This window comes from Lactuca sativa, chromosome 5 (genome assembly GCF_002870075.4).
Source record: "Lactuca sativa cultivar Salinas chromosome 5, Lsat_Salinas_v11, whole genome shotgun sequence".
Lineage (NCBI taxonomy): Eukaryota > Viridiplantae > Streptophyta > Magnoliopsida > Asterales > Asteraceae > Lactuca > Lactuca sativa.
In genome coordinates this window covers 347,426,164-347,449,178 of record NC_056627.2, presented here as the reverse complement: position 1 = coordinate 347,449,178, position 23,015 = coordinate 347,426,164, and the positions used below count along the sequence as shown (strand labels likewise).

At 36.6% G+C, this 23,015-nt stretch overlaps 2 protein-coding genes and 1 long non-coding RNA gene across 3 annotated transcripts; 1 reads left to right on the top strand and 2 right to left on the bottom strand.

The window, feature by feature from the left end:
• Positions 1-176: 176 nt before the first annotated feature.
• On the bottom strand, positions 177-2,179 carry LOC111912859 (uncharacterized mitochondrial carrier C8C9.12c). The gene is made up of 2 exons (XM_023908592.3): positions 1,261-2,179; positions 177-945 (listed from the first exon to the last, which is right to left on the bottom strand). The coding sequence occupies exons 1-2, from the start codon at positions 2,038-2,040 to the stop codon at positions 730-732; spliced, it is 996 nt and encodes a 331-aa protein (XP_023764360.1). The 5' UTR covers positions 2,041-2,179; the 3' UTR covers positions 177-729.
• A 6,075-nt stretch (positions 2,180-8,254) lies between these two features.
• Positions 8,255-10,182, bottom strand: LOC111912851 (UDP-glycosyltransferase 87A2). The gene is made up of 2 exons (XM_023908580.3): positions 9,360-10,182; positions 8,255-9,281 (listed from the first exon to the last, which is right to left on the bottom strand). The coding sequence occupies exons 1-2, from the start codon at positions 9,847-9,849 to the stop codon at positions 8,407-8,409; spliced, it is 1,365 nt and encodes a 454-aa protein (XP_023764348.1). The 5' UTR covers positions 9,850-10,182; the 3' UTR covers positions 8,255-8,406.
• Positions 9,117-22,571, top strand: LOC122194536 (uncharacterized). The gene is made up of 2 exons (XR_006183649.1): positions 9,117-9,251; positions 22,389-22,571. It is a non-coding gene; the product is annotated as an uncharacterized LOC122194536 (long non-coding RNA).
• Positions 22,572-23,015: the final 444 nt, after the last annotated feature.

The following is a 23,015-nucleotide window of genomic DNA, read 5'->3' as shown; positions in this document are numbered from 1 at the left end:
TTTCTAAAAGTGATAAATTGTTTGTATATCACAAAGAAACAAGGTTCAAGACCAACTTTTATCATGTCTTTTAATTCATTTATCATTAAATAAGTTAATTTTGTTAGTCAGATATACAAAATTAACTCAAATATAAACGATTAAAACAGTCAAAAATATCACGAAGAGTGTGCAAATAATTACAACATTCGAAATCATTTATTTATTCTGACAATTTATATTATCATTTCAAAGTTTAGTTTTTTAAAGATAACTAACACATTAATAAATCAAACTACACATTTAAAACATCTACTACTAATCAAGCTCTAAAACTTTATTCAACAACTAACATTTCACTTGCATCAGCAAAAATCCAATAATATAGCAGTGGTAATGGACACTAAGAAAAAATTTCCAGCAAAACTTACAGATAAATCTGCACGATAAAAAAAACTCAATAGATCTGGATAAATAATTTTGAAGCCAATAAACAACAATACAGCTCAAGCCATAAACAATAATGGCATACCCTTCTTCTGTTTTGCCTCAATCACTCCAATTTGATTCTGATTTGAAGCTCATCAGAACAAATATAACAATTGGAAGTATTAGCACTCACTCGGGTAGAAGAAGTTGATCTTTCTTTTCTTTTGTTTTCTATGTGAGAGGAGAGGAGTGTATGTGTCTTAAATCTTGATGTAACAACAAGAGAAAAAGTGAATGTTGATTTTTTTTTTACCTATACTCTTAGGTCATTCTGCTACCTCTATCATCAGTATTTATGTCTTGAAAAAATGATTTTCCAGCTTCATATGTTGACCAGCAAATGGCTGCGGCTGGAGCATGAAAAAGCATCCTTGGCATCCATCCCCTGAAAAGCCCTCTGTATCCATCTTTTCTCAATATTGTTCTTAATACATCCCTAATTGAACCATTTGCATATCTATCACATCCACACACACCCTGCCATTCATTCCAATTTCAATATCATCAACTACATATAAATAGATATATTTCAGCAGATATGCATAGTCTTAGTCTAGATAAAGTATAACTTTAGACATCACTAAACAGGATGGGATAAAGATACTTTCGAAGTTCAGATATGGCAAAAAGAAACAAGATAAAAAGATTTTTCAACTTCTTCTTTAAGTACAAACAAACCTAATTACCAAAGATTTGAACTTTATAAGCATAATAAAACAGATATTAATTCTTCTTTCTTCAATAACTTGTTAAGCAATTAACAGGAAATTAAGAAGATTTGTGAAGAAATACCTGACACTGCAACTGAGTCTTGACAACATCAAGTGGAGTAGTGACAGCAGCAGCCAATGCTCCTGCGGCTGCACCAGCAGTAGCGTGAACCACCAACCGTTCATCACTGGCACTATCCGGCGAGACTCCCAACAAACCCCTCTTCGCCGCCTCATAGGTCGCAAAATGGACAGCCGTGAATGGCGCATTCATCAAAATCGTTGTTCTATACGAAGCATAAAAAGCCCCAAATCCTTCTTCTTTCAACACTGTTCTTATACAATCGAACACACCTTTATACGGACTCTCACTTCCTAATTGCAGCCTCTGCTTCACCATATCCATTGGAGTAAACACTGCATCACTTGCCACGGTCGCGAAAACCCCCGCCGCCGCATGAGCTGCCGGATTATTTGGGTGCTGCCTTGAAAACGTCTCTTTACACATCTCGTATACGGAAAAATAAACAGCGTGTGCCGGACCTGCACCGAGTCCCATCGCTCCGATTCCACGGTAAAGACCGGCGGGACCATCGGACTTGAGTATCGACTGAAGAGCTTGTCGGAGTCCAGCAGATTTAATGGGGCATGATCCTAACACTTGCATACGGGTTTTAATTGTGTCAATTGGGAACATGGCCATGTGTTCGACCATGCCGGCGATGGAACCAGCGATCATAAACTGCCAAAAGTGGAGGCCGTCGTGCTGCGGCGAGACGGTTATCTCCGGGTGGTAATCTGGTGGTTGTGGGATCGGTATAAGGTCGGATTTCTTGAATTTTGCTGCTTCTGTCGTCGCCATTGGAAAAGAATAATAAAGAAAATTGAAATTATTACACAAATGAACACGAAAACTTTGAACAAGAAAAGCTGAAAAATTAGGGTTTTGACATGGTTTCTTTGCGATTCATGATATCTCCGCAACTCGAAGGGACACAAGAGAATTATATAAATGATCCCTATATAATCTTACTATTCAGTTTCCGTCCTTCTACCTTTGAGTTTACAACAAGGAAAATGACAAATTATCTTTTGTTCATTTTTAGCTAATTTTATTTTATTTTTATATACATTTGATCATTTAATTTGTAAACACGTTTAACAAGTTAAATAGTCAAATGTATATAAAAAATGAAAGTTGTTTAAATGTGAATAATTTTCTTTTATAAATTTTTTAAAAAAAGTTTATAATTTCTTACAATATTTTTATGATATTTGTTTCCTATAAGTTTTTCTAATATAATGTCTTAAATCTTTGTTTATATTTTTTTTAAAACTTTTTTTTTATTATTTCATATAATTTTAATACAAGTGTTTTTAAACCAAATATTTTATAACTGTTTTAAATTTTTCTTACAAGAATTTAACTTGATTTTTTTTTTTTTTAATTTTCATATAATCTTTTTGTAACTTTCATACATTTATTTCTAAACTTTCTTTTACAACATTTTAAAGTGTTTCACGGATTTTGTATGATAGTTTAATTTTTTTTTATAATATTTTAAAATATTTTCGTTAAATACTAGTTTAAAACATTGTATTAAAAAAATTAAAAGTTTATAAACTTCTAATTAAAAAGTATTAAAAATTTGGAATAATTTTAAACACATTTACATTATATAGATTTTTTTTGTTTTTTTATTTGCTAAGTAATATTTTTATTTTATTTTTAAAAGACACTCCATACTTATTGTTACATATTTAATTTGTTTAATTTTATTGTCAAATACTATGTACTTTAAAAATGTTGTATATCCTTAAAAACAAAAGAAAAAAATTATAAGATGCTATATAAAATATTTCACAAAACAAAAACATATTTATTAATTAAAAAGTAAAATTTAAAATTGATCAATATTTAATTGATATTTAGAAAATTGTGGATATTTTAAAAATAACTTTTGAAAAAAAAAATAATAAAAACAAATATGAAAAATAAAATCGCTATTAAAAATGAGGAACATGACTTATCATGGTAATTAACTTTTTCGTTTTGTTTTCATTTACCCAACTTTCTTTTTTCCTACACATTTAACTATTTAACTTGTTAATTTGTTCACATATTACCATTGTCACCTAGCCAGTGACATTGACAATATATGAACACATATAACAAGTTAAATTGTCAAATATGTACAATAATAAAGAAGTTACCTAAATGTGAACAAAACGATAAAAATGATTACCCTAATAAGTTATTTTCCCTTTACAATATGAGTAATTGATTTCTAAACCAAGTTTAGTTACATATAATCTACAAACCTTGTAGCAAAATAATAATAATAAATAAATAAATCATCTTTTTTAAAGTTAAATGATTCTGACAAATTTTTCTAATTCTTTATACATATTAATTACCCGTTCCTTTAGGAACAATCTGATAGATTAAATCGGTTATTTATTACTAATTTTTTTGTTTGATGACGGAAAAACTTATTTTTTTATAACCTCTGCCTTTTGTGTTCTTGTGTTCTTGGGTTTAGAGTTTATGTTGTACACATGCTCGCTTGTGGCAATCCTCTTTCTACGTGTTTCACAATGCATCATCGTCTCCTGTCTCCTCACTCATCCTTAATCTTCGTCGTTCTCCATCTCTTTCGCTTCGTCTCTTTTCGTCTTCCTCATGGTAATCCCTTTTATTTATTTATTTGTTTTTTCTGTTTGCTTCTACGTTGTTGTTGTACTTCCTCTATATTGGATTTTTATTTGCATTGTGCCTAAACGAAAGCTCCCTTACTCTACTTCATCCTCTTTAGTATCTGTTGATGGTTTACTTCGAAGGTCTCACCGTTGGCGGCTTATTGATGCTTCCGCTAACTAGCTCAGGTTTGCATATTGTCTTCAAATTCTTTTCATCTACTTTTATTATTTGTATTCATGGTGAATTTTTTTGACGTTTTTATGTTTGTTCGTCTTTATTTGTGCAGGGAATGTGATCCGTAGGTCCATGTCACTACACTTGCCTCCATCATAACCCATAAACAAGGATCGATTATACCCCAACCACTTGATATTAAGATTTGAAAGAGAGTTTCATTACGCACCCCGACTGCTCGATGAAATGCTTAAACCAGACCACGTTCCTTGAAAGACAATTGTAACAACCCAAAATTTTCAACAAATTTAAAACTTTCAAAAGCTACCCAATTATTAATAAAAATGTTTACAAACTATTATTTCCAAAACATTATTTAGAATCAGAGTCTCCCAAGATCCAATCAGTTGTAAAGCCAAGGATGTGTATGGTCACGCCTTCGCCCTGCCACTATCCACTGAGGTACCTGAAACTATAAACCAAATTGTAAGCGTGAAGCTTAGTGAGTTCCCCCAAAATACCAACACAACACAATCATAACAATAAAAGCAAACAACATGCATACAGAGCCTTCAACTTGGTTGGAACACCCCACCGACTTATAGTCTATCTGGTACGCTCACAAAACCTTCAGCATGACTGGTACGCCTCATCGGGGCCCACATATATCGTTTTTATCCCTCTTAGGGTAAAAGGAACGGATAAACTTCGACTCATATGCTTGCTCTATTTACTCATCAAATCACACACAATAATGTGTTTTATAACACCAAGTTACTGGTGCGTTTACACATCATCAATGTGCAATCGACTTGTAAATTGCAACTATATGTCTCCGTTTCAAGAATATAAGATATTATCGTCTCACTAATCACTCGTGATAAAATCCATGAAGTGATTAAGTGATCGTGGGTTTAATCCAATACTCAAATCTTATTACAGGAGTACTCATGAAAACTGCAACAACGCATACTCTATTGACGCCATCAACGATTACAAACTCTGAAGCCTGCACAATTCGAGCAGCGGACATCCAGTAATGCCCCGACTCCCAGGTATTAATTTTATAGCTTTATTTTTCATATTGAAAGGTCTACTTGACGAGTTAGATGCCCTGACTCGTCGAGAAGGAACGTTTTTGGCCACGTGTTTAAGTGACCAAGTCGAGTAGTCAGAGGACACGTAGAGCTGAAGGATGAAACCCTAATTTTCGGGGTTTTGCACCCTATTTAAAGGATCCTTTTCCCCCTTAGACTTCCCTTACAGCCCCTTGTGAGTCCAGAAACCCTAATTCGTGTGTGTGCTCCATTCTTGTGTGATTTTCAAGCTTGGAAGGTGATTTGCAAGAAAAGACTTGAAGTATAAGAGGAGTAGTGTAATAGGAGCTAGTGGATCTGACTCTTTTGCTTCTTGGCATCAGTTTGAAGGTAACAAGTCGTTACCTTGACCTTCCCTCTTTCTAGATCTCTTTATGTTAAAGATCAGGGCTTTTCTAGCATATATTAGCCATTTTTGGGTATGGGCTAGGATCTGAAGTTGCAACTTCATATCTGAGCTTATCTTGGTCTCTATAGCTATAATATCTCTAGATTTAGCAAGTATGAACCTTCCCTTTTGAGTTAAACCCCATTATAAGCTTGGATTTGACATTCTAAGCCTATAGAGCCTTGCATGCACGTAAAGTTTGCAACTTTACATGATAAACATGCCTTGGGAAGCTTAATCTGCAATATGGAGCTTTGGAGTGGCTTAAAAAGCATCTGAATGGAGAAATGACTGAAGGGACTTGATGAGTTGCATGGTCAACTCGGCGAGTCCGATAAAGATTGTCATGCAAGGATTTCTGCATGAACTCAGCACGTCAGCTAGGGTTTTCCCGACATTTAGATATGCATGAACTCGACGAATTACAGGGAAAATCGATGAGTCAATGAGGGATTTTACGACTTCTCGAGTTCAGGAAGGACTCGACGATTCGGTGAACTACACTCGACGAGTCGGGTCAACATGGACTGTTGACCTTGACCATTGACTTGGACTTTGACCAAGGGTTGACTAGTTGACTTCTGGGGTAAAACTAACAAAACTCGTTAGTATTGGTAACCCTAAATCCTCATTAAAATCCTAATTACCTTGACGTGATTCTAAAGAAACTCATGACGGCCTAACCCTAATGAAACCCTGATCTCGTTTATTATATAAACGGTTCTTCCTTCTCAGAAGACACACGAAATTTAGCTCTCGTTTTCTTCAAACTTTCACAGAATCTTTCTAGCAATTTGGCTTACGATTTCTCTGACTAGAATCATAAGTGTCCACTTAGATTATCTTAGGTTGAATTTCTTGCAACCCAGGCATAGGATAGAAATATCAGTTCGGAAAGTGTTCTCACGATCCAAGTTGGTATCCAGATCTCCACTACAAACACTATATTTCTAACATGTTATTAAAGTTTTGCAATGTTCAATATATGTTTGTTAATTGTGATCCAATTTTTGACGTCACAACCTTGACGCTTCAGTCGTTGGCCGGGGTATAACATGTGACAATGCCAAGAATCCTCCAAAGGAATCTTGTATCTTGACCTCTTTCAAGTTATTGTTAATTCATGCAAAAGAATTTAAAACTTTTAAACATTCATCTTTATCAATTTCTATAGATTTTACATTTCAAGAATCCATCTTGTCATTCCTAAGTATTTCATATTAGAAATACATTCCGAGTCAAGGTGAAAAAGTCTGACATGGTCAGAATGTAATTCCTCATGATTAAGGTTATCTCATTCATACAAAATTAGGAATATCACTATGCTCCCACTAGTTCTTAGTAAACACAAATATTATTTTCAATTTGATATAAAAGCATATCTTGTGTTTTCATATTAAAATGAGGATTCTAACATTAAGATGTTTGCTTTATATCCACAGGTGGATCTTAAGCATTACATATCTTGTTAGGATAATATGATATATATATATATATATATATATATATATATATATATATATATATATATATATATATATATATATATATTATGTAAAACGATTTTTTTTTTTAAAATCTATTTGTCATATCTCATATTAAGAATATGTAGTTATGATAAATAATATTCTTGTTGATATAATCATAGCTATTTATAAAAATGTGTTAGGTTGATTTTCATGTATCATTTTAGTATATTTTCTTAATCATTTTCACGATATATTATGCATATTTAGTATGCATTTCATACGTTTCACTACATTATTGGTTTGAGACAGTTTTACTCGTTTGAACTTATTTTATGTATGCTTATAGGCCAGTAGTTTAGACAAACTAATGTAATTTCCAATTAATTACAAGATATATATTTATTTATAAGAATCAAATTCTTGTAAATAATATATTTGCATCACTTTGTTGTTAGTATGACATTTAAGCATCATATATTATCTAGCAATATTATTTTATAATGACTATATCATTTTATAATGACTCTTGGCCATATAGATTTTTCAAAATCTTTAACCTTTTCAATATAACATAACATAACATAAATATGTTTTTAGATTTAGACAAAAAAAAATATTGCAATTTATTTTATATATTATTATGTGTTTTAATAATTAGTTGATATATTAAATTTGTGTAGGGTATAAACCGAAAATGTAAAAACAAAAGGATGCAATATTATAAGTTTAAAAAATGAAAAAAAAATGTGATATCTCTCATCTAGGAACGATATGTACCTCAACTAAGAGCGTCCATAATGGATTGGGTTTACTTGAAAGATTTTTTGTGAAAAAAAAAAAAGTTAAAATGAAAAAGCCATTTATATCTTACACAAGTTATGCCATCGATATAAAAAGGTATGAGACTTATCATATCATTGAAAATTTCAATTCAAGAAAAAAGTTAGCTATTTATAAGAGTGAAGGGAGTCGTGTCACAGGAACCGCACTCCTTCCTATGACACATAGAAGGCACATCATTTTTACTACACGCAGGAAGTGCAAACCATGATGAGAAAATAGAGGTGAAAAAAAGAAGAAGAGAAAGAAAGACACATAAATAAATAGAGAAAATGAGAGAGGTGAGAAAAAGAAGAAAGAGAAAGACACATAAATAAAGAGAGAAAAGAAGGGTGCGGCCGTGTTCCTACCGCATTGAGTGCCGCACTCCATTCCCTTAAGCCTAACAGCTTTTCTATTTTAAGATCTTTTTAGCTTTTGAAAAAATTCTTAAAAACTCATATTATGGATTCTAAACGGTGGTCATGTTGTGGATACTCTTACAACAAGATGATGATACTGCCATTCGCTAGCTAATTTAGTCCTAACAATCATAACTGAAATAATGGATTAATCAATTCTAGTGACTTTTTGATATGTCGTTGATGAAAGAATCAATATCAATTTGAGCAGAGCCTCCTTCTTCGATTGCTTGTCGAGAAATCTTTTTGACTTCCAATGCCCTTCGCCTCATCTCTTTCCCCTCTTCACTTTCCCGATCCATAAAACACTTAATGAGTTTAGCAATTTCTTCTCGAGTGACCAAATTACCCTCTTCAGTCCTCACCCTCTTTCCCATCTTCCAATCTTCCACAATCATCTTACTATTCGGAACTTGATCCCAAAATATTGGAAATGTGAGCATCGGCACACCCGAAAAAGCACCTTCTTTCGTCGAATTCCAACCACAATGTGACCAAAATGCCCCTATGGAACCATGGCACAACACTCTTAATTGGTCACACCAAGGTATAACAAGGGCATTTTCGTCATTTTCATGTTTAAATCGAGATATTCCGTCGCCCCTTGCAATCCACATGTAACGTACACCACTGTCGCGCACACCGCCAATGATTTCTTCCAATTGGGCATTCGAGACCGAGAGAAAACTTCCCTGTGAGATGTATAACACCGAACCATTGGGTTGATGGTCTAACCATTTTATATAATCAGGGGTATTTTGGTCATTTTCAATGTTGTCCAAATTGAAGTAAGGTACTGCTGGTCCAATGGCGTATATGGGTATTGAAAGCTCTGATTTAATGGCATCAATGACTTGGGATTCGAGCTCGTAAACCGACACAAAAAGAAGAAACTGAGCTTTCGTCGCCATTGAAATGGCTTGCAGAGTTACTGGCAAAACTTCTTTGCCATTGCCATTAAAGCCAGTCACAAGATCAGCCACGCGTATTGGACGAACTCCAGGTATGTAATCAACTTCTTCCTCAGTTTTTTCTACAGAATATCAAATCAATTATCAGATCGAGTCATGGATCTACAAGAACAAAAGTTTTCCGTTTTCCTTAAACATACCTGAGAAATTATCTCCGACGTGGCCGTTTTTGAGGAGGAGATCATAATAGTAGGTCAAGGAGAATACCGTCGCCGACATCGTAAACAATGACGCCACCGGAATATTCATTCGATTTCCGAGATTAATTACCCAAATAAGGTACGTATCGTATAACAGGACACTCGCCGGAACCTCCATCTGTCGGAGTAATTGCTCTATCGGATCCTCCATTTTCGTTTGTGTGGCATTGATGAAGCCAGGGAAGTCGGCGGCTCGGTTCACCTCGGAAGGGATGACGTTAGGGATGGTAGCGAAGCAGATGTTAGTCGGTTTTGGCTCGGAGCCGATGAAGCCCAACCATTCTTCTGTAACGACGAAGGTGACGAGGAAGTCGGAGGGACGGCGGAGAGCAATGAGCTTGCAGAGGTTCATCATGGGGTTGATATGGCCTCTGCCGGGGTATGGTATCGCCACCACATGGCAGCTGATGGTGGCCGCCGGATCTGACATTAACAGGCTAGAAGTGAAATTGGAGGACAGAAAGGTTAAGCGTGGAGATATGTGCGCCAACACTGATTCTAAGGTGTTTGATACCCGCGCTTCTATCCCACAACTCAAGGTTTTTATAAGGCCGGACGGAATACAAGCGGGAAAGGAGCGAGCAGAAAGCTTCCCTCGTACCGGAACACCATACCGTGGGAGAGAGGGAAGCAATCCGCGGGGAAAGACGCAGAGGGAGGGGTGCCGTACTCTTTCTCCTTATTATATTGGTCATTTTTTTAATATATTTTTTAATATTTATAAAATTATATACATACTAAAAAATATATCAAAATTCATGGTTTTAATTCCCTATAATATATATATATATATATATATATATATATATATATATATATATATATATATATATATATATATATATATATATATGAAATATATTTTTTTTAAAAAAATAAAAAAATAGTCAGGGGAGCTTCTCACCAATTCCTTAGGTTTTAGGTGAGGAAAAATGTGATATAACCCACAAAAAGCAAGGGAAACACCCCTCCCATGCCCTCCAGTCTAAGGGGGAGTGGGAGTGGCGCACTCTTTCGTCATCTCAGTTTGGAATACCGTCCCTTCATTGTGGTTTTGGTATGGTAGAGACCACTGGCTGCACTCTTTTGTTGCACTTATATATATATATATATATATATATATATATATATATATATATATATATATATATAGAGAGAGAGAGAGAGAGAGAGAGAGAAAGAGCTAGGTTCAGGTATTTAAAGTAATTATTGTGTTATTGTATGCATAAATGTGGTCTAATCAAAATTTAAAATAAAAATAAATAATTAAATAAGGGTAAATAGGTAATTTGATAATTAGTTTTCACAAATAATATCCTATAATTATCGTAACCATTGACTTCAGCTAAACTATCTAGGGTTTCTCCATCATCGTCGACTTTTTAAATTTGATTTGAAGACCACATGAGAAATCGGTCCTAACACCATTACTGCCGAGTTTGAAGGGGAACATCCGACAGCCCCCAGCCATCGGAGCATCACTATCACATCTCCGAGAAACCCAACGCACAATCGAGTTAGCACCGTCGCCGCCTTCACACATTTGTTCATCGCCAAGAGCCGCTCCAATCATTACTGCCGAGTCTTGGGCTGAGGTGGCATGCCTCCCCACGCGTGAACATCGCCCCCAAGTCCGATGGGGTGCGCGTGACGTGACTCTGGAGACGGGATGAGACGACGAATCACAATCCTTCTTTTCTTTTTGTAACGAGTTCTTTGTGGGGAACGGTCATTTGACTATTCAACAATAAAAAAAAAATATTTTTTAAAATTTAAACAATCTCAGCCTCACCTATAAATTACCTACTATTCTCTTTACAATTTACACTTAAAATCAATCTTTATATTTTCTTACCATCTACAAAAAACACTCATCTCTCTTATATTTTTTTCTCTCTACATGGATTCAAATCAAAACACCCCAAACACTTCAAATGCAAATGTTAACTACATGCAATTGTTAACCTCCCCAATCTAACAACAACCTCTATTCACCACTTCATACCCCTAAAACTTCTACCAACAACAACCACAACAATTCAATCAACCCCAATTCCAAACCTTTCAACAACAACCTTCTCAACAATTTCAACAACCTTCTTTTATACCTTAACAATTTCAACCAACTCAAGTCTCATTATCTCAGTCTCAACCTATAAATTTCGACAATGACGACGACGATGAACGGGTCCAAGAAACACAGCAACCAACTCGTCGAAGGAAAAAAAAACAAAAGATCTAAGAAAAAAAACTACCGCATTAAACGAAGATGAGGATGAAGCTTTAGTGAAAGCTTGGATTTTCATATCGCAAGACGGAGATGTCAGGAACTCACAAACGGGTCAAAGTTTTTGGTGTCGTATTTTAGATCATTTTCACGCGTTATTAAGAAAGAAAACGGAGCAGACGTACGACTCGGCCAACACAAAGGCGTGATTTACGAGCGGCTTGCACCAAATTCAATGACATATTTGACAAGCTTAAAAACATGCATAAAAGTGGTAGCAACGATTTCAACATTTTAGCAACTACGGCCTACGAATACAAAATTACCACCAATGGTAAACCGTTCAGGCCACCAAAAAGCGTGAGAAGTTTGTCGTAACGGTCCAAAATGGGTTCTACATCCGGAAATGATGCATTCGGGATCTACAACCGTTTCCAACAAAAGGGCAAGAACGTCCGAGTCGGACATGGGTTTTGGACTCGACGTCAACGATGACTTCGACGCCACCGAGGGGGAGGGCCCACCGGACGTCCAACTTCGTCGACCACAGGGAAGGGATAAAGCGAGAAGGGGAGCATCTTCAAGCGGAAAAGCACCGACAACTAGCGAATGCGAGCTTCCGACATCCATAGATAAAGCTCTAGTTTTATAGAAAAAAATATGAATCGTCGAAGGCAGCTCTTCGCCAAAAAATAGTTCTTACCGATCTTCAAATCATAAACACAAAGCCCCAACCGGATCTCGACCTAGGAAATCTTGCGACCTTTCTTAAAATTCAACGACAAGTCCAAGAGAAATATGAAATTTAGGTTCTAATATTTATCGTTTTAAGTAATTTAGGATTTTATTTATGGTCATAAGTAATTTAGGATTTTAATTTTTTTAAGAATTTTAGAATTTTAATTTGTGTTTTTTATATTAATATAATGTGTTTTTAATTTTAATGTAATGTGTGGTTTTTATTTAAATTATGGTTTGTATTTTGTTTTTTATTTAATATAATTTAAAAAAAATGAATTTGTGGAGTGGTAACCATTCCCAATGTTTAGTGGGTTGGTTGTGGGTTGGGTGTAAAGTTGACATGTTGCACATGTGGCAACACTTTTTCGGTGGGGTGGGTGTGACCACTCCCCAAAGCCTAAGGGGTGTGGGAGTGGCACACTCTTTTGTCATCTCAGTTTGAAATATCGTCCCTTCATTGTGGTTTTGGTGTGGTAGAGACCACTGGCCGCACTTTTTTGTTGCACTTTTCACCTACATGATCATTGAACGGTCAAATGAATATATATATATATATATATATATATATATATATATATATATATATATATATATATATATATATATATATATTTCTTTTTTACCTTTAAATAAGTGTGACACGACTCTTTGGGTGTGGCATGAAACCACACTTTTGTGGTAAATACTGATACGTTGTCTACATGACATTACAGTTTCACGAGGAGTGTGATAATATCCAAATTGGATCCACCTTTATTAATTTAATAACTTTAGACAAATTTATATAAATGGTCCTATGATTTAATAAATTCATAATTTCAATTTTTTTTTAATTTATATCGACCAACATGATTTTTATGGTTTTTAAAACTTCCATGGTTGATCAATGTGGTTTTATTTTATTACAAATTTGATCTGAATTTACAATTACACTCCTTTCTAATTTTTATTTTCAATTTTTAAATGTAGTTTTACTTTGAAAATGAAAAAACGAAAATAAATAACCTACAACCTCCCCTACGTTACCCCTACCATTCATTTCTCTTTTTCGGTTACAGATCGTACTTCCACCCATCGTCAACTTCAAAATAGCCAACACCGAAATCATTCCATGTTGCACGCTCTCTCTCTCTCTCTCTCTCTCTCTCTCTCTCTCTCTTTCATATATATATATATATATATATATATATATATATATATATATATATATATATATATATATATATATCTTTCATACTCTTCGTTATCTCAATTGGAAAAAAAATCAGAAGAAAGCCATCGCTTGGTATAGATAATTAACAAAATCAAACCCTTATTTAACATCCAAACCCAAACAACAACTCTTCAGGTGACATGAAAAAATAATTTGAAATAACTATATATCAAAATAAAAAAAAAACATGTATATATATATATATATATATATATATATATATATATATATATATATATATATATATATATATATAAAAAATAAAACACCATCTTTAATTCAAATTCAACCTTACTTATCTTATTTGATAATTGGTTTGAAAACCAATTAAATAGGGTTATGTATATTAGATCAATATATATATAAGATACATATTACACAAATGTCCCTATATTATACATAAGATGTAAATAAGAAACATATCAGTTATTTAACACACCCCTATAGTTTGAGCTGGGGAATCTCAAATGTTCAAACTATTTCTAAAACTAAGAAACGAGCAAGTAGGTAAACCCTTTGTGAATATATCCGCATATTGATACGCCGATGGGACATGCAAAACATTCACATGACCAATCGCAACACATTCTCTAACAAAATGTAAATTAATTTCCACATGTTTTGTTCTTTGGTGCTGAACAAGATTAGAAGCAAGATACATGGCACTGACATTATCACAAAAGACAACAGTGGCAGATGACAAAGGACATGATAAATCGAGGAGAAGATTCTAAATCCAAGCAGTTTCAAGAACTACATTGGCTATCCCCCGGTACTTGGCTTCAGCACTAGAACGAGAGATGACATGTTTCCATTTGGAGGACCAAGAGACGAGATTATCACCCAAATAAACATAGAACCCAGAAGTGGACTAGCGAGTAGTAGGACAACCGACTCAATCAACATCAGAGTAAGAGACCAAGTGATCAACAACTGATGAACGAATATGAAGTCCATGCGTCAGAGTGCCACAAAGATATCGTAAGATACGCTTTAAGGCATGAAAATGCGGACTGTATGGGTCATGGATAAAAAGACAGACCTGCTGCACAACATAAGCGATATCAGGATTGGTGAAAGTTAAGTATTGCAGAGCACCAGCAAGGCTGCAATAAAGAGTGGGATCAGGAACAGGATCACCTCCAACAACAAGTTTGCTTTTGGTGTCATCCAGAGTGTTGCATAGATTGCATGCAGCCATGTCTGCTCGAGTGGTAATTTCCTGAGCAAAGGCAGATTGGGAAATGAAAAGACTATAAGCACTGCGAGTGGCAGCACTACCTAGAAAGAAGAAAAGAGATCCAAGATCACACATGGGAAATTCAGAGGAGAGTTGAGTGACGACTTTGTAGATAAGAGAAGGAAAGGAAGTAGTAAGTATGATGTCATCAATATAAAGGAGAAGGTATATGGTGTCAGAACCATGATGAAAGGTAAAGAGAGAGCTATCAGACTTGCTGCTCAAGAAGACAAGTTTGGAGAGATAAACAGCAAAGCGTTGATACCAGGCACGATGGGCTTGTTTAATGTAACATCTCGATTTTTAAGTAATTATCTTCTAACCCCTTAGTATGATAATTGTTTGCATTTTGTCCCTTTGTGGAATTTTGGTGATTTTGGCTAAGGACTTAGTACGTTGGGCGTACTTGGGCTGAGCTTAGTACGTTGGGCGTACTCCGTGTACGTAGGACGTACGTGGTGGATCCTCAAACCCTAATTTTTAGGGTGTGGTCCGTATATATACAACATTAACTCCTCATTTCTCATTTACCCTTCAGTCTCCATCTACAAAATCATTCCTCGACCAACCCTAATCCTATCTAGTGCATTTTTGAGCTTTGGTGTATATTTTGGTGTCCTTAAAGGAGCAAGTTGGAAGAGAAGTTCATCCTTGAAGAGTGGAACATTTAGGATCCAAAATTCCATCATCTTTTGACTCCCTCTGGAGGTATAAAGTTCTAAACTTGGTGAAGTTTCATTTAGATCTTGTTTTGGGATTGATTTTACATTCTTTTTTTCCCAAATGTGGTGTTTCTTAAGCATAGCATGTTCTTGACTCAATAAGTCGTCCTTTCAGACCTTTAGAGGGGTCTTAAGTCATAAAAATGTAGTATTGGGGGTTAGTTTCACTCCCTGCATTCCTTAGATGGTCTTAATGCATTAAGATGTTGAGTTAAGTGCTTAATGGACATGAAAACTCATAAAGTTGGAAACTTTATAACTCCTAGCAATATTTTGGCCATGGATCTGATAAATAGACGTAATAACTTAAGACATTAAGCTCTTAATGGAGATTTAAGAGGTCTGAGCGTACGTCCTGCATACTTGGAGTATGCAGCGCGCACGAGGTCAACCATCCTGAATGCGATCAAGGCTTGAGTACGCCCAACATACCTTCGGAGTACGCCCCGTGTACGCGTTCTGTGTCGACTCGGCTGGGTTGACTCAGTTGACTTGTGGTGGTATGTCAAGTCCACCAAGCAAATTACACCCTTTGTTTGCAAATAAAACGTAATATAATGGTAAAAGGAGGTATCGATCCTCGTGGAAATGGTTGTATTCAATCACCAATGCAATCCAATAGAGCTGTTGTAAATAAACTAACTAACTACAATTAAACTAAAATGGGGGTGTTGTGATTGCTTGAAAACTAAAAGACTTGAATAACTAAAAAGCTTGCAATAAAGCAAGATGGTGAGAAGCTCAAATATTGGAGAGAATTAGTTAACCAAGGCAATTCAACACAATGAACATTTGTGTGTTTATCATTAGGATTCAATATGAAGCTTATCATTCATCCCAAATTGGTTATAGAAATCATGAAGCATGATATGCCAAGATTCCTCATAGGTAGTATGGAGGTTGGGGAAGCCCACAGCACACCTTCTTAATCAAAATCAAGGATTCAATTGAAGCAATTAAACCCAAGAAGTTGATTAGCCTTATGAATGAAGGAATCCCCAATTCCTAAAGGATGTCAATGCTTACACATCCATAAAGGAGTCATGATTCATAAGCTAGAGATGATTTCTACCATCATAAATCCCTTGTTCTAAGTAAATTCAATGATTCAATGCTAAGCCAAAGAAATAAACCAACAATTGCTCATTCAAGTACCAAGATCATGATCAAAGTATTAAACAAGTATAAGAAATATGAACTAGAATCATAAACATAAGATAAATGATAAATAAGCATGGATCCTTCAAAAACCCACAAACATTCAAAGGTTTTAGCCAAGGTTGACCAAAATAGAGAAATTAGTCACTCATGGCAACAAAATAACAATCACAAAAGTCTAATTGCATCAAGAAACTAACAATTACTTTGGAAGATAAGAAGAATGTGTATCCAATCTCCAAAAATCATCTCCTCTGATCTCTAATGGTGAAAAATCGAAGTGATAGCAGAAAGATCCAACCCCCAAGGTAAATGGTAAGCCAAATGACCAAAATGCCCAAAACTGGGCAGTTGCGCGGGTACCCACACATGTGAGAATCCACCCGCGCAAATATTGTTGGAATGCTATTGGCTCATTTTTCCTCCACTACACCATTCCACTACCCAAGATTCCATTGGTCCCCTCCATATCCCACATGATTCAAATTAATCAATCATCTTTTTAGCTTCAAATATGGATGCTCCAAGCCCAAAATAACAATCCATGACCCATATTCACAAGCCCACTTCATCCAAGTCTTTAGCTTTTAATCCCAAATCTCCCTTTATGGACCTGCAAGGCCCAATAATGCCTTGAAAGCCCATAAAGCCCATTCCAAGCTAATCCACAACCGCAACAAGCTCCAAAACCCTACAAAATACCTCATGCAAAATAAAAAGTCCCCGATACGATCCATAATAAAGAAAATAAATAAAATACAATGCAATATTGATAAAAAGATCTAAAAATCTAAAATAAACTAATAAAAAGAAGGAAATAAAACAAACTTTCAACTTGTTAGCTTTGACCGAGGTTAATTTAGGAAATTGTGATTATTTTATTAATGGGAAATGTTTGGACGTTTTGAGCCATAGTTAAGCCTTGGTTTCTATCCGTAGAATAGGTGACCTGTAGAGGGGTGTACTGATCAACCAGCCTTAGACTTTGACTTTTGTTTACTTTGTTGACCATTGACTTTTGACCAAGTTAGAATTTAGTTCAAACTTGATGGTTTCGATTGGTGATTAAGATTTTATTGATTATGATGTTAGTGGATCTGCGGGAGCAAGCAGTGTAGCAGGGAGCGTATCGTGGTGTTCTCAGGTTTCTCATTTCAGGTGAGTTTCGCCTCATTGTACCATAAGTCGAATACACCAATGTTGGCTCACTAGTTTTGGTTATCTGTTAGTAGAAGGATGCCTTAGGGACTGTATATATAGTCATATAGGATAGACTGAGGACTCTTGGTCTAGGCTCTCTTACATGTTCCTTGTTTGGTTGTGGTTCTAGGGTAGGACCACCTGTCCGGGTGGCTATCTTACCTCTAAATATATATGGTCATGCATTCCTTGGATTTTGATACTTAGTGTAATGTTATGCTGTAGTGAGCTGTTAGATCTGTATCCTGGTATCAAGTATGATGTTATATTGTAGTGATATGTTAGATCTGTATCCTGGCATCGAGTATGTTGTTATGATGTAGTGATATGTTAGATATGTATCCTGGTATCGAGTAAGTTGTTATGATGTAGTGAACTGTTTGATCTGTATCCTGGTATCAAGTATTTTTTTATGATGTAGTGATATGTTAGATCTGTACCCTGGTATCGAGTATGTTGTTATGCTGTAGTGATACGTTAGATATGTATCCTGGTATCGAGTATGTTGTTATGTTGTAGTGATCTGTTAGATCTATATCCTAGTATCGAGTATGTTGTTATGTTGTAGTGATCTGTTAGATCTGTATCTTGGTATCGAGTATATTGTTATGTTGTAGTGATCTGTTAGATTTGTATCCTAGTATCGAGTATGCTGTTAGGCTATAGTGATTTGTTAGATCTGTATCCTGGTATCGAGTATGTTGTGTCGGTTATCCTCTTATGGAGTGCCCTAGGGATTGTCTGTAGTTACGTAGGTGGGTTGAGGCGGTATTGCTTTGTGTTGTAGGCCAAGATACCCGATGCGGGCCAACTATAAGCCGTAGGCACAGAGGATCTAAAAGAGTGGTTGGGTTGAGGTGGTAGGCCAACAAAGCCTGGGTATTCTAACCCGATTCCTGATTGGACCCGTTGCATGTTGGCATTCCAGTCCAAGGGACTGATTGGGCCTAGGCATTCTAACTGGGAGGTTGTGGGCCATTATCCATGCTTGTATGTTTATCGTATGAAGTATTTTGGGAGAAACTCATTAAGCTTCATGCTTATCCAGTTGTTTATTGTTTCATGTATCATTGATGATTATGGGAAGGCGAAGACGGGACTGTACACACTCATCAGCAACAATGAGGATTTCACGTTCATCATAATACTCTGATTTTGAATAAATGTAATTTGGAATAAACAGTTTTCGTAATAATGAATTTATAAAAGTTTTACCTTAATAAAAATGGAAAATTTTGGTTGTGAAAAATGGAACGTTACATTTAATTCCATAGAGAGCTTTTCTCAGATGACAGACATGATCAAGAAATTGACTACTGACATAGCCAGGAGGATGACGCATGTAGACAGTCTCAATCATATCACTGTGAAGAAAGGTGTTCTTAACATCGAGCTGATGAATAGGCCAGTTGCGAGAGATAGAGATACTAAGAACAGTGTGGATGGTGGCAGGTTTGACAATAGGACTGAATGTGTCGTCAAAGTCAAGGCCAGACTGTTGAGAGAATCCTTGAGCATCAAGTTGACTTTTGTAGCGATTAAGTCGACAGTGACCATCAAATTTGTGACGATAAAGCCATCTACACCCAACAAAATACTCATTGGGGGGTTTTAGAACCAAGTCCCAAGTGTTATTGGAAGAGAGAGCAAACATTTCAGAGTCCATCGCTACTCGTCAGTGAGGATCACACATGGTTTGATCCGTAGAGTGAGGAATGGGAGAGATATCTAAAGTAACTGAGAGATTGAAGATTTTCTTGGGACGCAAGGAACCAGTATGAGACCGGGTAACCATTGGGTGACCAACGTTAGAAGGGGGATAGGAAGATGGTCGGTTTTGAGGAGGCGGAGGTGGAGGTGGAGTAGGGTCACTTAGGTGTTGTTGATTTTTCTGAAGCAAAAATTTAAAAAGTCTGCGGACCACCTATGCAAACCTCTGGAGCAGAAGAAGTGGACCAAACGGTTGTAGACTGTAACAAGAAGCGTGTTTGTTTTTGTTAACATCTCCAGACTGCTGCAGACATTAAAAAATTAAAATAATGCATCATGAATAAAAAAAAACATATAAGCAAAGATTTTAGCATATTCAGCAATTGTTTTAGCATATTCAACAAACATTTAAGCAAAATTTATGATATTTCAGCATATATTTATGACCATTCCACAATAAAATATCACTATTATAGTTGAAAAACAAACAATTCAGCAAAGATTTTGGCATATTCAACAAACATTTAAGCATAATTTATGATACTTCACCACATAACAGGTGACCTTACAGCAACAATAACAATTTAGCAATAAACTTGCATCAAAAAAACAAAACCAACAACAATTTCTGATTCAACAACATCATCTTCAACATAGAAAAAAAAACAAGAAAACAATTTTTGATTCTGCAACATATATGCAGAAAAAAAGCAAATCAGCACCAATTTATGATTAAAAACGAATCTAATTGCCAATTTCATGTGGAAATGATAGAAAACAGAAAGAATTTTTTTTACATACCTGTGAAGGAATTCGTTGGGCTGCTGGAGGAAAAAGGGAAGAAGGAGCCGAAATTTATGGATGATTCAGCAACATTGTAACACCTGGTTCCTGGTATGTAAAATTTATCTTAGTGCTTTTCTTTTTAGCCTTGGACTCGGCGAGTCGTAGGTCCGACTCGCCAAGTAGGGACGGGATCCGGAACACGTTTAAGTTGGCGACTCGGCGAGTCCATATTCTGGACTCGGCGAGTCACCGCTGTCTGATGAAACCCTAAATTTCAAGGGTTTGCACCCTATTTAAACCCCTTTTTCCGCCCCAAGCTCGCCCACATTCACCCTCAGAGCTCTATACCTCGTTCAAGCCTTGTTCCTTGTGAGTTTGAAGCATTTGGTGTGTTTTCTTGAAGATTTGGAGTGGGAAGGAGAGTAGATCAAGAAGAAGAAGAGGAGGTCAGGCATCTTTGAGCTATCTCAGTGTTTTCCTTAAGGTATAACTCGATTTCCCCTCTGTTTTCATGCTTATAGTCCCTTTTAGCTCCATGGAAGTTCTTCTTGAGCCTTTCCCCAAGCTTGTTTGTGCTTTGTGGGTTGTAATAAGTGGTTAGCCTCTAGATCTAGGTGAGATTGAGCTCCAGGAGCTTAGATCTACTGTCTTTATGGAGCCATATTGCATGAAAGCCCTAGATCTACTCGTTTGGTGCATTTTGAGCCCTAAAACCTTTATTGGTGATTATTTACACGTAAAGTTGGAAACTTTACGTGTTATTCATGCCCTAGAAACCCAGATCTATGAATGGCATGAGTTGGATCCAAGCAGAATCGCGTGTATAGTTTTTGCATGTGGCCGACTTGGCGAGTCATTCATCTGACTCGGCAAATTGAGTCGCGAGTCCCCGAGTTTCCCCCTTTTCGCATTTGCGGGTTGGGAGTAGTGAGTCGTTGGGTGTGACTCAGTGGGTCGGAAGCCAGACTCACTCATGAAGTCACTCGGCGAGTCAATGCCATGACTCGGCGAGTTCAAGGCAATCTTCTTGTCTCAAGAACAACTCGGCGAGTTGTTCATACAACTCGGCGAGTCACAGCTTAGAGTGTTCTTCGGATGAAGATGAACTTGGCGAGTTGTTCATACAACTCGGCGAGTAGGATGAAAGACTATTGGCCTTTGGTTAGAAGGAAAAACCCGTCGAGTCAATCCCTAACTCGACGAGTAGAGACGGGCTCATGGTTAGACAAAGGGGATAGGGACTCGGCGAGTCGGCAAGCCAACTCGGCGAGTCTGGTCAACTGGCAGTTGACTGTGATTTGACTCTTGATTTGTTAAGGGTAAATGGTCAATTTACCTTGAAATCGGTTAGCAGTATTTGACTGAGTATTTTGTGGGAATTATAGCCGGAGGATTTCCGGAGCGGCAGCAGCAGCGGACAGTCAATTCCCACACAGATCAACAACTATTTCGAGGTAAGTTACCTTCTAGTAGCGGTGGGTCTATGGCCACAATGCCGGCCCACCAGTAGGAGTTGTATGTTGGATGATTGTCTTTGTGATATCATCTAGGTTTGCTACTACCTGATACGTTATATGCTGGCATGATATGTTATATGTGATAGTAGTAGAGTTCGGTTGTTAGGACCGAAGGGTAGGTCAGACACCCCAGATATGTCTGACAGTATGTGATGATATGATATATGCTGGTATGATATGTTATATGTGATAGTGGTAGTAGGAGGGGAATAGTCCCCGAGGGTCGGTTGTTAGGACCGACGGGTAGGTCAGCACCCTAGAATGGCTTGACATGGGTAGGTCAGCGCCCCAGAATGGCTTGACACGGGTAGGTCAGCACCCCAGAATGGCCGTACCGGGTAGGTCGGTCACCCAAGAATTGCCCGACAGTATGTATGATATGTGATTGTATGGTATGTGGTATATTGGGGGAACTCACTAAGCTTCGTGCTTACAATTTTCAGTTTTGGTTTCAGGTACCTCTTCTTTGAAAGGGAAGGAGCTGGCGCGGTAGCGGTACATCACACACCTGCTTGTATTCCGCATTCTGATATTTTCCTAGGAAATTGTACTCTGACACTTTTATGATTATGACAATGTTTTCCGTCGTGAAACATCTTTTTTGAAATGAAATGATCATTGAATGATTTATTCCTAAATGTTTTGCTAAGTACATGTTTTAAAAACGAAAATTTTGGCTCGTACTTTTGGGATGTTACAAACATATATGCAGAAATAAAAGAAATCAGCACCAATTTATGATTTCAAACAAATCCAAATGCCAATTCAGGAATCGATAGAAAAAAAATGTACATGTGTATACTGTCGGAAGAAGAAGGAAAAAGGAGGCTCCGGCGAGCTGTGGCGACGACAAGGTGGGGTGACGGCAAGGTGGGGCGACGGCGAGGTGGAGATCGACGACAGAGAAGATGTGATGCGATGGGTTTCGATTTCTGGAAGAAGGCGTATGTTTTTTGGGGGTGGGATGTTTTTCGGTTCAGGTTAGAAGGGGCGGGAAGAGGTACAACAAGTGCTTCCCCAAGAAGCACACAGCAGATGTTTTAAGCCCCGAAGACTTCCGAAAAACAAACTGTTGCAGGACT

Coding starts and splice junctions, on each gene's coding strand:
- LOC111912859 (XM_023908592.3), bottom strand. CDS start 2,040: ATGGCGACGACAGAAGCAGCAAAATTCAAGAAATCCGACCTTATACCG. Junction 946..1,260: donor AGACTCAGTTGCAGTGTCAG/GTATTTCTTCAC, acceptor AATGAATGGCAG/GGTGTGTGTGGATGTGATAG.
- LOC111912851 (XM_023908580.3), bottom strand. CDS start 9,849: ATGTCAGATCCGGCGGCCACCATCAGCTGCCATGTGGTGGCGATACCA. Junction 9,282..9,359: donor CGTCGGAGATAATTTCTCAG/GTATGTTTAAGG, acceptor GATATTCTGTAG/AAAAAACTGAGGAAGAAGTT.